Source organism: Culicoides brevitarsis, chromosome 3, assembly GCF_036172545.1.
Source record: "Culicoides brevitarsis isolate CSIRO-B50_1 chromosome 3, AGI_CSIRO_Cbre_v1, whole genome shotgun sequence".
Lineage (NCBI taxonomy): Eukaryota > Metazoa > Arthropoda > Insecta > Diptera > Ceratopogonidae > Culicoides > Culicoides brevitarsis.
The window spans coordinates 33,653,136-33,672,685 of record NC_087087.1 but is presented as its reverse complement, the minus strand read 5'-3'; the positions used below and the strand labels follow the sequence as shown (position 1 = coordinate 33,672,685).

The following is a 19,550-nucleotide window of genomic DNA, read 5'->3' as shown; positions in this document are numbered from 1 at the left end:
GAATTTTGTTACAGTTAGCATTGTTTTTCTTTTAATTGTTGCTTTTTTTGCGCTAATCTGTTGCACTGACTGAATAATTTTGCATTCTGTTCAAGGTTTCTCCGGTAAATAAATCTAAATTAATTTATTTTAACGGTTTTGAACCTTGATCCAGTCTACTAACACGGATTTTTTTCATTTTTCGCTGCTTCATGTCACTTTTCTGACGAAAAACAGGCGAGATTTGAATATTTTTCGTATAAAACTTTTGATTTAGTGCGATTTTCGGCTTATAAATCATCAAAAGTGCTCTCGTTATTTCTCTTTTTATGCAACAAAACAACATTCGAATCGAAATTTATCGTTTCCCGTGTTTGTTTTTGCTTCGAACAAGTAGAACTTTGTGATTGAAACACTTCCTCTGGCTTCTGCTCTTTCATCGTCTCTCACAAAATTTATTTCTTTTGGGAAAAGTTTTACTTGCATTTTTAAAACTCAATTAAACATTCGATTTTTCTCGTCTCTTTTCAGAAAACAATGCAATCCAGCCGCCTCGATTCACAACGCAACCGTCGTCGTCGTCAGCGATGGTGCAAGAAGGACGCACGAAGATTCTGCAATGCTTCGCTCTTGGTAAGTTTTGTGCTCATTTTCTTAATTTAATGTGCCTTTGTAACGTTCTCGACCCACAAAAAGTTTACTTTTAACACGTAACGAAGAAGAATTTGCTAAAAATAGTGCACACTATACGGATAAAATCTTCCTGAAAGCATTAAATTACAAATGTCAATTAATGGTTTTGAGAAGAAAAAATTTGATGAAAGCGCATTTTCGCTCATTTTGTAAAATTTTGAAAAAAATTATTAAAAAATTTTTATTTTTTTTTTTTTTTTTTTAATTTTTAAAAATTTTTAATTTAAAATTTTTATTTATTAAAAAAATGTAAGAAATTCGAAAAAAAAATATTTTTTATAATTTAATTAAAAAATAATAAAATAATTTAATTAAAAAAATTATTTTTAATTTTTTATCAGAAATTTAAGTAAAATTTTGTTCATTAAATTTATGAAAAATTAAATCAATTAATAATTATTTTTTTTAATTTTTACAATTCATTTTATTTTAGCAAAATTTTAAAATTATTTAAATTTTTTTTTTTTCAATAAAAAATAATTTATTAATTAATTTTCGATAATAAAAAAAATTATTTTATTAAAATTTTTGAATAAAAAAATGTTTAATATTTTTTTTAATAAAAAGAATTTTTAAAATAATTAAAATAGTTTTTTTTAAATTAAATTTAATAATTAATTAATTTATTGTTTTTTTAATAAAAAAATTATTTTAATAAATTTTATGAGTAAAAAAATAATTTATTACATAATAAAAAAATTTTTTATTTTTATTTTAAATATTTTATTCAAAAAAAAAAAAAAAATTCATAAAAAATTAATTAACCAATAAATGATTGTTTTACTCATAAAATTTATTAAATTAATTTTTATTTTTGAAAAACAATAAATTAATTAATTATTAAAATATATTTTAAAAATTAAAAAAAAAAATATTTTTATGATTTAAAAAAAATTAAATAATTTTAAAAATAATTAAATAAAAATTTTAAATTTTTTAATAAAATAAAATAAATTTTAAAAATTAAAAAAAAATAATTATTAATTAATTTTATTATTAATAAATTATTTTTTATTTTTCATAAATTTAATGAACAAAATTTCACAAAAAAAATAAAATTTTCTGATATAATTTTTTTTTCAATTTTCAATTAAATTATTATTTTATTTCAATAAAATTCCTCACCGGACAGACAATTTTTTTTCGAAAAAATTCAATTTCCAGTAATTACTCCAAAAAAATTACAGGCATTAAACACGTGTGTTGTTAGTTAGGAGAGTACCGATGCATAAATATTTAAGCGAACGACTCCCATATGTTGCATAAAAATAACTTTTAATGGTGTTGAACGTCGTCGTCGTCGTCTCCGTTGATGCAATACCGAAAAATTTACAAAACTTACAGCTGGAACTTTATTTTCTTGCACGTTAAGAAGAGGAAAAGGCTCATTATTACTTGAGCGTCACTTTCAGCCAGTTTTAAAATAATAATAACAGTCATTAGCTGCAAAGAAGAAGAATTTTTCCACAAATTTGAATTAAATTACGAGAATATCAGCTAAGAAGTCAGCATCAAAGAAGTCAGTTTCCGTCTTCGAAGCAATTTTTGTCGATAATTTATGTCGGATGTCAATATATGCAGGATTTTTGTCACCTTTCGCCTCTCTATTGGGCATCTAAATAATTCGATGTGAGATTTCTTGTTACTTTATCCCTTTTTTGTTGCGGTAAATATTTAATCAATGCAGAGCTATTGAAGAAAAGGGTCAACAAAACATGTCTTTTTGTCGTGATGTCGGTCGTTCCTTGATCCATCGTCCTCAATAAGGTTCTGTTTGTCTTTTTTGCATGTCGAACGTATGTCGTGTTAATGAGTTTTTGCATAGTAAATTACCTTTTGATGACTTAGATGCATGGGATAAGGTGTCTTTAGAAAAGTTTCGTCGAGATTTGATGCGAAAACGGATAAAATTGAGTCTCGCCTGAGGTTTGAAGAGACAAAAAGCGGTTATTGACTTTAAAAATTGAGGTTTTAAGAGATTTTCATTTAAAATTTTAATGAAAATTCATGAAAATTTTCCTAAAATTTTGAAAAATTTAATTTTTTAATAAAAAATTTTCAAAATTTATAAAAAATTTTAAAAATAATTAAAAATTAAATTTTTTAAAAATTTTGAAAAAACATGAAATTTTTTTTTTTCAAAATTTCAAAAAATTTTTTCAAAAAAAAATAAAAAAAAATTGTTAAAAAAAATTATTTTTTTCATAAAAATTCATAAAATTTTCCCAAAATGAATTTTTTAAGAAAAATTTTATTCAAATTTTTTTTTTTTTATAAAAAAAAAATATTCCAAAATGAATTTTTTAAGAAACATTTTAAATTTTTTTTTCGTACAAATAGTGAACATTGACTCTAAAAAGTGAATTTTTTAAATATTTTTTAATAAAAATCTTTTTAAAAAATTAAAAATTTGAAAATTTTTTAAGTAAAAATTAAAAATCAAAGCTTAAGGTACAAATTTTAATGAAAAATCTTACTTTTTAAATTAAAAATCTTAAAATTTAAAGAAAAAATTAAATTTTTGTATCAAAATTAGTTTTATTCAACAATTTTCCCATTCAGTTCACTTCAAATAATAATACAGGGAATGAGACGTTTTTTTTTCTTTCATAATAAATTAACTGGAAATTTTAAAAATTGAAATTATTTGTGCCATCGGTGCCATTTGCCGTCGGATTGAACGTCAATTGTCCATTTTCCTCGGCAGGCGCCAATCCCTCTTCCTCCTGCGTGCCATCACTGAAGTATTTATCGACAATGGCAAACGACGACTTGTAAATATCCTCGTTCTCGTGACTCTGCAGATTCTCCAGCTTATCCAAACCGCCAATTTCCTCAATGAGCATCGAAAGATTCTCAACCCCGTTGATTTTCTCAGCGAATTTGAACAAATTTTCCAATCCCGACAAGACAACTTTGATCGTGCGAGCGTCTGTCGACTCGAGTAAGTCACAGAATGGCTTCATGACGGGGAATTTTTCGATCAAATAGATAATTTGCTCAGTGCTGCCGCCGGTTGTGGTATTTGTGATGGCCCAAGCTGCTTCTTTTTGACTCTTAAAGTCGCCCGAATCGAGAACTTTTACTAAATTAGCCATGACATCGCTGCTCAAGACATATCCGATTTGATCTTGATTGCCAGCGGTGATGTTACTGACAGTCCATGCCGCTTCCTTAACGATTGCGGGTTTTTTGTGTTCCAAAAGTTTCGCTAAACGAGGCAAAACGTTCGCATTTAGCACGGCATCTGTTTGAACGTCATTTCCAGTGACGATATTTCCAACTGTACGCAAAGTTGGCGTGATAATGGCGACATTTTCGGAATCCAGAAGGTTCACGAGCAACGGAACAGCTCCCGAATCGACGACAGCTTGAATTTTATCTGCCTCGTCGTCCGTAACGTACGACAGGGCCCAACAGGAATCCGCTAAAATTTGGTCGTCAGTGTGTTTGAGCAGCTCTGCGAGCACAGGCAACAACGGTTTGATTTTTTCGAAAGGCGGATGCGGGTTTTTGTTACGGCACAAGTTGCTGCACAGCCATACGACGTTGCGAAGGAATGAATTTTGAATGGGTTTTTCGATGAGACGCAACAAGTTGTCGACAACGTTGTGCGAAAGTACGAAATCACGAGCATTGGGACCATCTCCGGCGATGTTACCCAAGGCCCAGACAGCTTGTTCGGCGACATTTTGCTCCGGCGACATGAGAAGCGCGATGAATTTTGGCACGGCGCCTGATTGGATGACGGCATTTGTTTGCTCCGACGTGCCTGATGCGATATTTGTCAACGCCCAAGCAGCTTCGAATTGTAATTTTGGACTGAAAAAGAAGAAAAATTGTTAAAATCGATTGAAAATTAAAAAATTTGAAAAATTCTCAAGTTTTGGTAAAATTTTGGTAAATTTCGTACAAATTCAATTTAAAAAAAATTCTTAATTTTTTAAATTTTTAAAAAAAAAAATTTTAAAAATTTTGTAAAAAAAAAAAAAAATAAATTTTTGACTTATGAATATTTTTGAAAATTAATTCACAAAAATTTTAAAAATCTTATGAATTTAAAAAAAAAAATTATTTAAAAAATTAAATTTTTGAGAAGTTATTTAAAATTAATTCACAAAAATTCAAAAAATCTTAAAAATTTTCGAAAAAAAAATTTTTTTAAATTAAATTTTAAAATTTTGAAAAATTAAAAATATTTTTCTTTACAAAATTTAAAATTTTTCACAAAAAAATAGAAAAAGTACGAAAATATAAAATTTTTAAAACTTGAAAAAAATAATTTTTGTCGAAATTGAACCAAAAATTGAACATTTTCCTCTAAAATTCTTTAAAAAAATTAAATTCACGAAAATTTTTCAAAATTTTCTCACAAAAAAAGCAACTTACTTATCAAATCTCTCCAAAAACGAGACAAAAATCGGAACAACGCCATGCCCGATCATCGTGTCAATCGGCGGATTCCGTTCTTTGCTCAACATTTTCCTTGCCGCTTGCACACTTTCGAATTCGCGCACCGGATCCTTGCTATTTAGCCCATTTACGATATCAGTCATGTTAAAAGTCGACGGCGATTGTCCATTGCTCTCCTGCAACGGCGACAAAGGCTCGTCATCGGCCGTATGAATGTTTCGTCGCTTGAAAAGTTGGTCGTCTTTTTTGTTTTTGCGCAATTCGACGGTAACATCGTGTCTCCGTTGCCTCAAAAGCTCCTGACTTCCCTTGTTTTGCAACGTTTTGAAGGCACCAATGCGACCCGCTTGCGTATTTTCCGACATCTTCTCGACTTTGATCTGCAAAAAAATAAAAAAAAAAAACATGAAATTCGCTCGTGTATGGGAATTTAACGGAAATTTGCTGCCGGTTTCACATGTGTTCCATACACAGAGACACACGTCGTGCAGCTCGAGACGAAGATAATAGCAAAGAGAAGACGACTGAAGGACAAAGAACTCCGAGAAACTCATTTTTCAGAGGCTTTTTGCTCGAATTTCAGCTACTTGTTGCTTCAGCACACGAGAATTGCGTTTCACAAAGTGACGAAATACACAAAAAAGTGCGTAATTGTTCAAGTAGGCAGCGGAAATTTTTCATGTGCTTAACTTTTTGCGCAATTTTTGGCAGATTTGAAAGGAATTTTTAAAAACTTTTATGATTTTCGGTGAGAGTACGATTGGTTCTTACCTCAGATGATAAATTTAAGTGTTTAATGCACGAAATTCAAGGTAAATTTGACTAAAATATGCGGGAAATGACGCTTTGTAACGACGCTTATTGTCTCGAATTGACGTGAAGGCGAGTTATCACTTTCATTCGTCTCAAAAGTATTAAATCTTGAATTAGTGTGAAAGCGAATTTCGTTTTAGTTCAATTTATTTCCGCAAGAGGGCTTTTTAAAAAACACCTGTCGTCTCCATCTGAGTTAATTTGGCTGAAAAATTAAATATTTAATTAAAAAATTATTTTAAAAAAAGTTTAATTTCTAAAAAATTTTTAAAATTTAAAAAAAATTTTATTTAAATAATTTATTTTTTTTTTATTTTAATAAAATTAAGTTTTATTGATTAATTTTTTTATTTCTTCAAAAAAAAATTTTTTATTAATTTTTAATTTTTTTAAAAATACTTAAAAAATAATTTAATAAAATATTTTTAATTAATTAAATATTTGAAAATTTTACTTGACAAAATATTGTAAAAAAATAAGTTTTTTTTTTAATTTTATTCGAATTATGTAATTTCTTCTAAATTATATTTTTTTTTAAATTTTAATTATTTTTATAAATTTTTTTTTATTTAAATTAATTAATTATTAAAGAAAAAAAAAATCAAAATTCAGTCAAAAATTTTTAATTTTTCTAAATTTTTAAATTTTATTTTTTTAAGAATAATATTTTAAATAAATTATTTTCAATTAAATCAATAAAAATTTTTCTTTTATTTTTTTTAAATTTAAATTTACTCAAATTATTTTTATTTTAGGTAAATAAAAAAAAAGAAAAATATAAATCAACACAAAAATGTATGAAAAAATATAAAGAAATTTTTTTTTTAATAAATTAAATTAAAATTTATAAGAATTTTAAAATTTTTTTTGTCAATTTTATTAATTAAAAATTTTGTTTAAATTTTATATTATTTAAATTAGTTAATTAAATGAATCATTTTAATTAAAATTAATAAAATTAAAAAAAAAATTTAAAATTATTTTTATAAAATTTAGAAGAAAAAATAAAAATTTTGATAATTTTTCACATATTTGCTTGATTTAGATTAATAAAAATTATTTTTACTCACATTTTAATAAATTTTCCCCATTTTTTCATTCCAGGCTACCCCCAACCGATGTACAAATGGCTCAAAAACGGCGAATCCATCACGCATTTCAGCAGCAACCAGTACCATCGTATCAACAATGTGCAACGAAACGATTCGGGATCATACAAATGTCTCGCCAAAAACGAAGCTGGAACAATTTTCAGTGAAAAAATCGACGTAACTGTCGCTTACATGGGCACCTTTGACGATCTCACGGAACGAACGATCTCCGTCGAAGCAGGAAAAGCAGCTGTCATTGATTTGTCGCCAATTGACTCGATTCCGGCGCCAAGTGTGACTTGGATGACTGACGAGGGGGCACTTTATGACATCAAATATGCCGTGACGTCGAAGAATCAACTTGTAATTTTGAGCGTGGATGATGGCGATCAGAAAAGTTATCGAGCACGTGCAATAAATGCGCAACTTGGCAAAGAAGAGAATTCAGCATTTGTTCGTTTGAACGTCAGCGGAGGGGATTTCTTCTCAGATATTGCTCCGGAAATCATCGTTCATCCAGAATCGAAGAAATTAGTGAAAGGCGAGGAGATTTATGAACTTCAATGTATCACAAATGCTCGCCCGTTGCACGAATTAGAGACTTTGTGGATGAAAGACGGGATTTTAATCGAAAATGCGGGAATTTCTTACACTTTAAATGACCCATGGAATCGAACTTTGGCACTTTTACATGCAAATCTCACTCACACGGGCGAATATACGTGTCAAGTTCGTCTCCGAAGCGGCGGATTTCCAACTGTGACATCCACAGCAATCATCAGCGTGCTTGAATCGCCGACATTTTTCACTCCCTTGCGAACAGAAACGTTAGCAGAATTCGGACAACAACTAACTTTGCCATGTGACGTCATTGGATCGCCCGTTCCTCATGTCACGTGGTTCAAAAATGCCGAAGCCCTGGATTTAACAACGGACAAGTACAAAGTTCAGGAGGATAATTCACTTCTCATCAAAAAAGTCGACTCTTCGGCAATGTTTCAATGTCTGGCTTCCAATTCAGCAGGAGAAAAATCCTCCTATACATGGGTTCGAGTGAAAAGTAAGTAAAAAATTTGAATTTTTTAATAAAAAAAATGGGATCAAAGGGAATTTTTAACTAAAAAACTTACTAATTCAATTTTCTGGTAGCCCTTTCCGATCATTTTCATCTCAATCGTGTTCGAAGATTGGCTCAGCCACGCATCATTCGCGTGCGAGCCTCCTCATCACCCGCAAAACTCAAGAAATATAAAAAGGAATTTGAGTTTGATTATGAGCGTAAGAAAAATGACAGCCATTAAGCTCGCATTTTTTATGAGTGAGGCACGATTTTGAGAATTTTGTTGCACAAATTATGATTTTTATCGCTAAATTTTGGAATGAAAAGCATGAACTTCGATTTTTTTAGAACTTCTTTTTTTGAGAGTCAATTTTTGTTATTTTTAAAAAAATTTTTAGAAAAAAAATTTTTTTTTAAATAAAAAAATTTATTTTAATAACCTAAAAATATGAAAAAAATTAATTAAATTTTATTAAATTATTTAATATTTTTTCAAAATTTTAAAAAATTAATTAATTAAATTAAAAATTAATTATTAAATTAAAATAAAATTAAATTAAATTAAATTATTTTTTAAAGAATAGTGCAAAATTTAATAAAAAAAAATTTGAAAAAAAAATAATTTTTAATAAAAAATATAAATTTAAAATTAAATAATAAAATTTAAAATTTTTTTAATTCAAATTTAAAAATAAATTTTTTTTAATTTTTAATTTTCAAAAAAATAATTAAATTTTAAATAAAAAATTAATTTAATAAAAATAAATTTTAATAAAAATTTTAAATTAAAATTTAAAAAAAAAATTAATTTAAAATAAAATTTAAGTTCAAAATTAATTTAATTAAAAATTAAAAATAAAATTTAAAAAAAAATTAATAAAAAATTTGAATAAAAATAAAATTTTAAAGATAAAAATAAATTAAGTTAAGATTAAATAAAATTGAAATTAAAAATAATAAAAAATTAATTTATTTTAATTTAAAATTTCAAATAAAAATTAAATTCATTAAAAAAATTTAAATAAAATGTTAAAAATAAAAAAAATTAAAAAAAATTAAAAACTTAAAAAAAAAAAATTAAATTTTCTTTAAAAAATCAAAAATTGACTAAAAACTATCTTTCATGCAATTTTTTCTCACAATATTTGCACAAATTTAATTTTTTCTCACTGTCTCACTATCACTTTTGTACATAAAATTTTCACTCGAGCACTTTTCGCACATTTTTCTGCATATTTTAAATTTTTTTTTACACTTTTTACCACAAAATGCATTTTTCAAAATTTTTTTCTTAATTTTTTCAAGTTTCTAATCGATTTTTATGAATATTTTTAGCTTCAATGCCCATAATGGAGATTTATCCGCAAAATGTGACTGCCTTAGATGGCAAAGAAGCAACTATCACGTGTCGTGCTTTTGGAGCTCCAAATCCGAATGTCACATGGATTTACAATAGTAAGTGAATTTCTTTATTTTTAATGAAATTTTATTAATTTTCTCCTCAATTTCAACAGAAACCAACAGCATTGAACCTTCTGGGCGTCTTCAAATCTTGGAATCGGGCGATTTGCTCATCTCGAATGTTCGCAAAGAAGATGCCGGTTTTTACATGTGCATCCGTTCAAACGAAGCGGGAAGTGTCGAAGGCGAAGCTTACCTCACTGTGATGGTTCGCACTCAAATTATTCAACCGCCTGTCGATACGGTTGTCCTTCTTGGTCACATTGCGTCGCTTCAGTGCAAAGTTTCGAGTGATCCGAATGTTCCCTTCAACATTGATTGGTTCCGTGCGAATTCAGCGTCTCCCATCACGAATAGTCAACGCGTTGGCACAAAAGCTGACGGCACGTTGGAAATTCAGGCAGTTCGAGCTTCGGATGTCGGGGAATATATTTGCATGGTGACGTCGCCAGGAGGAAATGAAACGAGATCCGCTACTTTGGGAGTGATTGAATTGCCTTTTGCTCCGACAAATGTTCGTGCGGAAAGAATGGTAGGACAACGAGGCGTCAATATCTCATGGACTCCGGGATTTGATGGAAATAGTGACATTATTAAGTTTATTATTCAACGAAGAGAGGTTTCCGAATTAGGTATGAAAGGATTTTATTATTTTTTTTTTTATTTTTTGCACGTAAAAACTTTAAAATTGCACCAAATTAACATTATCAACTGTATGTCAGCAGATATTTTTACAGGACCGATTCCAGATCCGCTGTTAAATTGGGTAACGGAAGTCAGTAATGTCTCGTCATCGAAGCGGTTTATGCTTTTGTACAACTTGAAGGCAGCTACAGGTAAGAAAATTCATCTAAATTTTAAATATTTAATATTTTTCACATATTTTGTCAAAAAAAAAAAATTCAGAAAAAAAATTAAAATTGTTAAATGTGAAAATTTTGAACAAATTCAAAAATTATTTTGGTTTTTATGAAAAAAAAAGTTTTATTTGAAGTAAAATTTTTTCTTAAAATAGTTTTAAACGTCTTTCAAGATTTAAATTTTTAAAAAAAATTTTTATTTTTTATTTTTCAATTTTTTTATTTTTTAAACAAATTTTTTATTAAAAAAATGTAAAGTAAATTATATTTAAAAAAAATTTAAATATTTTTAAAATTTTTTTTTGAAATTTAGTTGACTTTTTTTAATTTTCAATATTTTTTATTAAAAAAATTTTAATTTTGAAAAAAGAATTTTATATTTTACTTAAAATTTTCATATTTAAAAAAAAGTGAAATTTTTACAAAGCAGAAAATTTTAAGAAATTTTTTTAATAATTTTCATAAAATTTTCTTATTTATGACAAAAATTAATTAAAAATTATAAATATAAGAAAAATTAAATATTTTACAAAAAATTTTCATATTTTCGTAAAAAATTAAATTTTTAGATAAGCAGAATTTTTTTTAATAAATTTTTTTAGTTTTAAAAATTTTTAATAAATTTTTCTCATTTTTGACAAAAATTATAAACTAAGCAAATAAAAATAAATCTAAAAAAATTATTTAAAAAAACATTTTTGATATTTTTTAATTTGAGAAAAATTTTCTAATTTTATTGAAAATATAAAAAAAAAATCTTAAAATGCTCTGACGTGAAAATGTAAAAAAATCAGAAAATATAAATTATTAAAATTAAATATTTTAAATTATTTTTTTTTAATTTTTAATATTTTTGACACAAAAAGTTAAAAAAAATTATTAAATAAGCAAATTAAAAATAAAATAAATTTTAATATAATTTTTTTTCCTTTCAGCTTACCAATTCAGAGTGAGCGCCGTCAACCGCGTAGGAGAAGGATCCCCTTCCGAACCGAGCAACATCATTACTTTACCTCAAGAGAGTCCTACTGGCCCTCCCGTTGGTTTTGTGGGCTCTGCCAGATCCCAATCTGAGATTATCACGCAATGGCAACCGCCTTTAGAAGAACATCGCAATGGCATAATTCAAGGTTACATCATCCGATATCGCTTGTTCGGCTATAACAACATGGAATGGACTTATCGTAACATCACTAACGAAGTAAATTTTTATTTTTTTATTTTAAAAAAAAAAATTATTAAAAAAAAAAATTTTTTTAGGCTCAACGAAACTATTTGATCCAAGATTTAATTACATGGAAAGATTATTTGATCCAAATTGCGGCTTATAACAACATCGGAGTCGGCGTTTATACAGAAGGAGCAAAAATTAAAACGAAAGAAGGAATTCCCGAAGCTCCTCCAACAAACGTTAAAGTAAAAACAATTAATTCAACAGCGATTCAAGTTTGGTGGAAACCTCCGAATCCCCAACAAATCAACGGATTAAATCAAGGTTACAAGATCCAAGCGTGGCAATATGAGACAAAACACGGCGAATTACATGAAATTGAATCTCGTATGATGGCAGTACCTCCTTCGCTACTCGATCCTTTAGCGGAACAAACAGCAATCATGACAGACTTGCAAAAATTCACAAAATACAACATCACAGTGTTATGTTTCACTGACCCAGGTGACGGTTTAAAAAGTTTGCCCATTGAAATCCGCACTGCTGAAGACACCCCCGACGAAGTTTTGAACCTGAAATTCGACGATGTCTCCGATCGTGCGTTAAAGGTACGTTGGAACCCCCCAAAATACCCAAATGGCGTTTTAACCGGGTATCAAGTCAAATATCAGATCAAGGAAAAACCGGAAACGATGAAAACGGTAAATTTAACAGCTGACGTCACCCAATTGGATATCACAGACCTCATGGCGACGACAAATTACCGTTTTGAGGTAAGCGCATGGACCAAAGTCGGCAAAGGAAGTCCCAAAACGGCAACTATTCAATCGGGAATTGAACCTGTCTTGCCAATGCCGCCGTATCAGCTCGCTTTGTCAAATATCGAAGCATTTTCGGTTGTAATTCAATTCACCCCCGGCTTCGATGGAAATTCTTCGATCACAAAATGGATCGTTGAAGCACAAACCGCACGAAATGTCACGTGGTTCAACGTTTACGAGGTTTACGATCCCGAAGCAACCACTTTGCATGTGCAAAATTTGGAGCCATTCACCCCATATCGCCTTCGGGTGTTCGCCCAAAACGTCGTTGGTACGTCAGAACCTTCCGAACCGACAAAAGACTTCCAAACTATTCAAGCGAGACCGAAACACGCCCCATGGAATGTCACAGTTCGTGCTATGTCAGCGACGGAGCTTCGTGTCAGATGGATTCCTCTTCAACAATCCGAATGGTATGGCAACCCAAAGGGGTATAACATCACCTACGTTCGTTCCGACAACGAATCCCTTCAAACCCCGCTCAGTGTGATGATCGAAGACCCTACCGCCAACTCCCATGTCTTGGAAAATCTCGAAGAATGGTCCACATATGAGGTTATCATGACAGCATGTAATGACGTCGGAGCTTCCATCGAAAGTCCAATCGCTTTGGAGAAAACACGTGAATCTGTACCATCCGAAGGTCCCGTTGGCGTCGAAGCAAATGCAACTTCCAGTACTACAATTGTCGTCAAATGGGGTAAAGTACCGAAACAACATCAAAATGGCCAAATTGAAGGATACAAAGTTTTTTACGGATCTGCTGGAAGAACGCCAATTTTGTTCAAAGACATCCCAAGTAACGTCACTTTTACGACAACCTTAACGGAATTGAAGAAATACGTCCGTTACGCCATTCAAGTCTTGGCTTATACGCGATTAGGTGACGGCGCATTAAGTTCCCTGCCTGTTAGGGTTCAAACTTTTGAAGATACCCCCGGGGCTCCGTCAAATGTGTCATTTCCGGATGTGTCATTTTCAACCGCTCGCATCATTTGGGATGTCCCTGATGAGCCAAATGGAGAAATTCTCGCCTATAAAGTCACTTATTCGATCAAAGGATCGTCGAATTTGAATTTTACAAGAGAATTCCCGCCTTCGGATCGAACTTTTCGCTCCACACAACTTTTGGCTGAACGATATTACGTTTTTAGTGTCACAGCTCAAACGCGGCTTGGATGGGGGAAGACCGCATCAGTTTTGGTTTATACAACCAACAATAGGGAAATTTCTCAGGCACCGTCGCAGCCTCAAGTGTCACGAAGTCAAGTACAAGCACATCAAATTACCTTCTCATGGACCCCGGGACCTGATGGATTCGCTCCCTTGCGTTATTATACGGTTCAATCGCGCGAAAATGGCGGTCCGTGGCAAACAATCCCGGAAAGAGTTGACCCGTTGTCGATGTCTTACACGGCGGAAAGGTTAAAACCCTTCACTTTGTACCAATTTCGGATACAAGCAACGAATGATCTCGGTCCGTCGCCTTTTAGCAAGGAAAGTGCGGAGATTAGAACTCTTCCAGCTGCTCCCTCGGGTGCTGTGAAGAACTTAAAAGTCATCCCGATAACAACTACAAGCGTGAGGGTCGAATGGATCCCGTTGGAATTGAATCTGTGGAATGGCGACGAGCAAACGGGCGGATATCGAGTGCTTTTTCAACCAATTTCGGACTTTCCCGCTACTTTACAGGCAACGCCGAAGGAAGAAGTGATCGGAATTGAGAAAAACACGTTAGAACTAACGGATTTGACGCAAGATAAAAATTACGAAATAATCGTTTTGCCCTTCAATTCGCAAGGAGAGGGTCCTCCAACACCTCCTGTTGCTGTTTATGTCGGCGAAGCAGTGCCCACGGGTGAAGTTCGTGATTTGGAAGCTGTTGCGGTCTCAAGTACGGAAGTTCGTCTCAAATGGAAACCCCCGAAACAGAGTATGCAAAACGGGAAATTGCTTGGATATAAAATTTTTTATTTGGTTACGTATTCGCCGCAAGAACCCGAGGAGGGAAGGAAGCAAGAAGAGGAGATAGAAGTTGTTCCAGCTTCGTATAGGTCGCATAGTTTGGCGCTTTTGGATAAATTTACGGAATATCGGATACAGATTTTGGCGTTTAATCCAGCGGGAGATGGTCCGAGGTCGAAAGCGGTGATTGCGAAAACGATGCAAGGATTGCCGGGGCCGCCGCAAAGGTTGAAATTTAGTGATATTACGATGAATAGTTTGAAAGTCTCGTGGGATCCGCCGAAGAAGCGAAATGGCGAGATTTTGGGATATATTGTGACGTACGAAACGACGGAAGATAATGAAAGTAAGTACTTTTTTGAAACTTTTTTTAAATAAAATTCAATAATTTTTTTAAAAAATTAAAAAAAAAATAAAATAAAAATAATTTCAGAAAATGTTTTCAAGAAAAAATTTTAATGAAAAAAAATTAAATTTTTTTTTTAGAATTTGAATTTTTTATTGTTTTTAAATATTTCTCAGTATTGCAAAAACAAAAAATTGAATAGAAAAAAAAATAAATATAAATATTTTTTTTAATTTTTTTTTTCAAAGTATATTTTTTTTCAAAGAGTTAATTTAAAAAAATTAATTTTATTTTTTGGAAAAAAAAATGTTTTAAAAAATTAAATTTTTAACAAAACAAAAAAAAAATAATTTTTAAAAATAAAAAAAAATAATCTAACGAGTTTCAAAATTTTTGAAAAAAAAATTAAAAAATGATAAATAATTTAAAAAATTTTTTTCAAGAAGAAATTTTGATGAAAAAATATAAAATAATTTTTTTTATTATTTTTGAGTATTTCTTATTAAAAAAAAAAAAAAAAAAATTTGTAGGAAAAATTTAAAAACTTTTTTTTAAATATATTTATTTTTTTTCACAGAAATTATTTTTTATTCAAAAAGATTTTTTTTATTAATTTATGAAAAATATTTTTTTTTTATTTTTTTTAAAAATATTTTATTTTAAAAAAAAAAAAAAAAAAAAAAAAAATTTTAAAAAAAAAAAAAATTCAAAAAAATTTTTTAATTTATATAAGAAAGGCATAATTACATTAAATTGTTAAAAAAAATAAAAAAAAAATTAAAATGGAAAAAAAACTTTCAAAATAATTTTTTTTTCAATTATTTTTTTTTTTTAATTTTTAAAAATTTATTTTAATTTTGTCTCTTTTTTTTCTTAAATTCTATATTGCAAAATAATTTTTTTTTATCAAAAATATTAAAATTTATTTTTTTCACAGAATTCAGCAAACAAGTAAAACAAAAAGTCTCCGGCACAAGCCTCGTAATCCAAAATCTGGAAGAAGAAGTCACTTACACATTCACTGTTCGTGCTCAAACGATCGATTACGGTCCCGCAATTAGCGGCAATATCACAACAGGACCTCAAGACGGCTCTCCAATCGCTCCAAAGGAACTTATTTTAACGAAAGGCGTTGCAAGTGTCGACATGAATTGGGTCAACAGTCCCTCAGGCAAAGGTCCTGTGCTCGGTTACTACATCGAAGCTAAAAAACGAGGTAAGTTTTGACATTTTTAGCAAAAATTTTTTTGGTTTTGGAAATTTTCTGAGAATTCTAAGAGACTAACGTTGAAATATTTTTTCTTCTGCAACAAAATTTAGTCAATACAATCGATGCTGATATGTATGTTCATTGTAAGTACAAGCCGTGGGTCGTAATTTTCCGTAATGAATGTTGTTCGTTCGACTCATAATCCATCAAAAAAGCTCATTCATGACCCAAAAATCCATTAACGGCACAAATTTCGTCGCATCAGCATGTTGTCGCTAAAAAAAAAACAAAAATTTCCTCATTTTTTGTTCAATTCTTGTCAAAAATGTCCTAATTTTTACTAACAACCCGCTTTTTGTTACCATTTATGTCCTAACTCGCACGTTTTATGTTGAAAATTTTCCTAAAAACATAATTTTTAATAAAAATTTTAATTTTTTTAGACGACACTCGATGGGAAATCGTCGCAAGATCAACTTCCGGCCCCTTACAAGAGTTCACAGTGAGCTATCAAAGCCTTCTTCCATCAACAGTGTACAAATTTCGAGTAATCGCTTACAATAAATTCGGCATTTCATATCCCGCTTATTCAGAAACTGCGATTTTGACGCCTTCTAAGCTGTATTTGGAGTATGGTTACTTGCAACACAAACCATTTTACCGACAAACGTGGTTTATGGTTGCTTTGGCAGCTACTTCTGTGGTCATCATTATCATGGTTATCTCGATTTTGTGTGTCAAGAGTAAAAGTTACAAATATAAACGTAAGTTTTTTTCGTGAAATTTTTTTTTTTTGCATTAATTTAAATTTTTTTGTAGAAGAAGCACAAAAAACGCTCGAAGAATCGATGGCAATGTCAATTGATGAACGACAAGAACTCGCATTGGAGCTTTATCGATCAAGAAATAACTTGAATAGTGGTACAATGTCAACTACAGGCACTCTAAGTCGTCGTCTTCAAGGCACTTTGAGTCGAAAAGTGCAACCCGCACCGCCAACTGTTCTTGGAAAGTCTCCGCCGAGACCCTCGCCTGCTTCTGTTGCATATCACAGTGACGAAGAAAGTCTCAAATGTTACGATGAGAACCCTGACGACAGTAGTGTCACTGAAAAACCATCCGAAGTTAGTTCAAGTGACTCACAGGTAAGAAAAAAAATAATTTAATTTAAAATAAAAATTAAAAATTAAATAAAATTAATTAAAAAAATAAAAAAAAATAAATTTAAATTTTTTTTTTAATTTTTTATTTATTTTTAATTTTTTATTTTATTTTTATTAATTTTTTTAAAAAAAAATAATTCAACTAAAAAAATCTAAAAAAAATTAAAAAAAATTTAATTTTTTAATTTTAATTTTTTATTTAATTTTTTATTTTATTTTTATTAATTTTTTTTATTAATTTAAAAAATTAATAATTAAAAAAATCTAAAAAAATTAAAAATTAAAATAAATTTTAAATTAATTTTAATTTTTTATTTAATTTTTATTAATTTTTTAAAATTAATTTTAAAAAAAATCTAAAAAAAAAATTCTAAAATTAATTTTTTACCTTTTTAGGACTCCCAAAGCGAAGCAGAAAGTGTCCATTCAGACCCGCATTCTTTCGTAAATCATTACGCAAACGTCAATGACTCTCTTCGTCAATCGTGGAAGCGTCAGAAACCAGTGAGAAATTACTCAAGCTACACAGATTCCGAACCCGAAGGCAGCGGCGTCGTCAGTTTGAATGGCGGACAAATCGTAATGAACAACATGGCACGATCTCGTGCTCCGCTGCCCGGTTTTTCATCATTCGTTTGACCTGCAGACAAAATTTAACGTTTAACCAGCGAATATTTTTAAATTATTTCCTTAAAAAAATTTTTACTTAATTAATTTAGACTTTTTTTTAATGTTACGTGTTTAGTAAGTTCATTGTGATATGTTTTTGTGTCCCAGAACTCGATAAATTTAACGTTTTAGGATAAATTTCGAATATTAGATAATCAAATGATAATGGATCGACTGAATAATTTTTACTGATAATTTCGTAAATATTTAAGATGTGATTAATTAAGCATAGATTTTGTATTTTAAAGATAAGTTTTGTATGTATCGCATTTAGTTGTAGCAAAAAAAATGCATTTTATTCAGAAAAATACTTAAATCTAACTGCCTTTCCCAAAAAACAAGCAAATAGCAAAATCGTTCCTTCTTTTTAGAAACATTTCTTCTAAAAGAATGATTTTTTTAATTAAAAACTCAAAAATTAGTTTTAATTTTTTTAGAAATATTTTTCTATCTACTTTTAAAGTCTACTTTTAGTGTTAGTTAGAAAGTTTCTCGAATAGCAATATTTAAATTAATAAAATATTAAAAAATAATAAATTTTAATGTTAAAATGTATAAATTAATTATCATTATAGGAGACCGTTAAATAAATGTCAAAAAATTAGAAAATATTAAAAAAATGTTTTTTATTTCAAAATTTTACAAAATTTGATTGTTAATGGTATCCAAGCAAATATGTTAGTTTTGACGTCGCGTCAAATTATTTTATTCCTTTTGAGTTTTAATAATTTTTTTAAAATTTATTTTTTAATTTTTTCTTTAAATAATTCTAATACGAAATTTTAATTTAAAAAAAAATTTTATTTAAAAAAAATAACATTTTATATATTTTTTTTTTAATTTTTGATAAATTTTGTTTATAATATTATTTAAAAATTTTTATAATTATTATTTTTATTTATTTATTTATTTTATTTTATTTTATTTTATTTTTTTTTTTTTTTTTTTTTAATAATTAAATATCTTTCTTTTTATTGTTTTCAAATGAAAAAATGCTCATTTTCATTCTTTCTTAAAAAAGTAAAAAATAGAAAAAGTAGTCGTCTAAAGAACGACATACTATACCGCATTTCGATATTACATACATATCTTTATTGTTGTCCTCACTTTACAATTTCATACTACTCATTTCAATTTTCCGAACTTTTTATCAACTACAGACTTTCCATTGAAATGCATATATTTCATAATTTTGTACCCCTAATTTCACATTTTCGTACTCCTCGAAAAAGAAGAAAAACGGTCATGAAATTTTTCAAGTCAAGTTTTAATCAACTTTCGATGGATTTCAAAGCTAAAATTGAATAAATATTCATTCTAAAGTTCATTTCTGTTCATATTGGGTCGATATTTGACGAAACAAAAAAATCAGCGTTTGGAAGTAAAAACGCTGATTTTTTTACATGTCATTTTTTGACCAGTTTTAAGCCTAAAATTGAATAAATATTCATTCTAAAAATGATTTTTGTTCATATTGGGTCGATATTTGACGAAACAAAAAAATCAGCGTTTGGAAGTAAAAACGCTGATTTTTTTACATGTCATTTTTTGATCACTTTTAAGCCTAAAATTGAATAAATATTCATTCTAAAAATGATTTTTGTTCATATTGGGTCGATATTTGACGAAACAAAAAAATCAGCGTTTGGAAGTAAAAACGCTGATTTTTTTACATGTCATTTTTTGATCACTTTTAAGCCTAAAATTGAATAAATATTCATTCTAAAAATGATTTTTGTTCATATTGGGTCGATATTTGACGAAACAAAAAAATCAGCGTTTGGAAGTAAAAACGCTGATTTTTTTACATGTCATTTTTTGATCACTTTTAAGCC

General features: G+C 29.0%; 2 protein-coding genes across 3 annotated transcripts in view; one reads left to right on the top strand and one right to left on the bottom strand.

The window, feature by feature from the left end:
* The window catches only part of LOC134835855 (protein sidekick), a 32,417-nt gene extending 14,380 nt beyond the window's left edge, over positions 1-18,037 (top strand). Inside the window, exons 2-13 of one of the 2 annotated variants that reach the window (XM_063850841.1) lie at positions 511-612; positions 7,003-8,049; positions 9,385-9,504; positions 9,564-10,142; positions 10,248-10,346; positions 11,306-11,571; positions 11,631-14,673; positions 15,611-15,889; positions 15,994-16,026; positions 16,327-16,647; positions 16,703-17,028; positions 17,443-18,037. In XM_063850841.1, the coding sequence (XP_063706911.1) occupies positions 511-612; positions 7,003-8,049; positions 9,385-9,504; positions 9,564-10,142; positions 10,248-10,346; positions 11,306-11,571; positions 11,631-14,673; positions 15,611-15,889; positions 15,994-16,026; positions 16,327-16,647; positions 16,703-17,028; positions 17,443-17,685 (6,458 nt within the window). In that variant the 3' untranslated portion in view covers positions 17,686-18,037. Of the gene's footprint in view, positions 1-510; positions 613-7,002; positions 8,050-9,384; positions 9,505-9,563; positions 10,143-10,235; positions 10,347-11,305; positions 11,572-11,630; positions 14,674-15,610; positions 15,890-15,993; positions 16,027-16,326; positions 16,648-16,702; positions 17,029-17,442 lie in introns of both variants that reach the window. The other variant, XM_063850840.1, reaches the window with a different exon arrangement.
* Positions 3,186-5,985, bottom strand: LOC134835856 (importin subunit alpha). Its single transcript, XM_063850842.1, has 3 exons — positions 5,857-5,985; positions 5,062-5,465; positions 3,186-4,494 (listed from the first exon to the last, which is right to left on the bottom strand). Exons 2-3 carry the CDS (start codon positions 5,448-5,450, stop codon positions 3,303-3,305), a joined length of 1,581 nt encoding a protein of 526 aa, XP_063706912.1. The 5' UTR covers positions 5,451-5,465; positions 5,857-5,985; the 3' UTR covers positions 3,186-3,302.
* Positions 18,038-19,550: the final 1,513 nt, after the last annotated feature.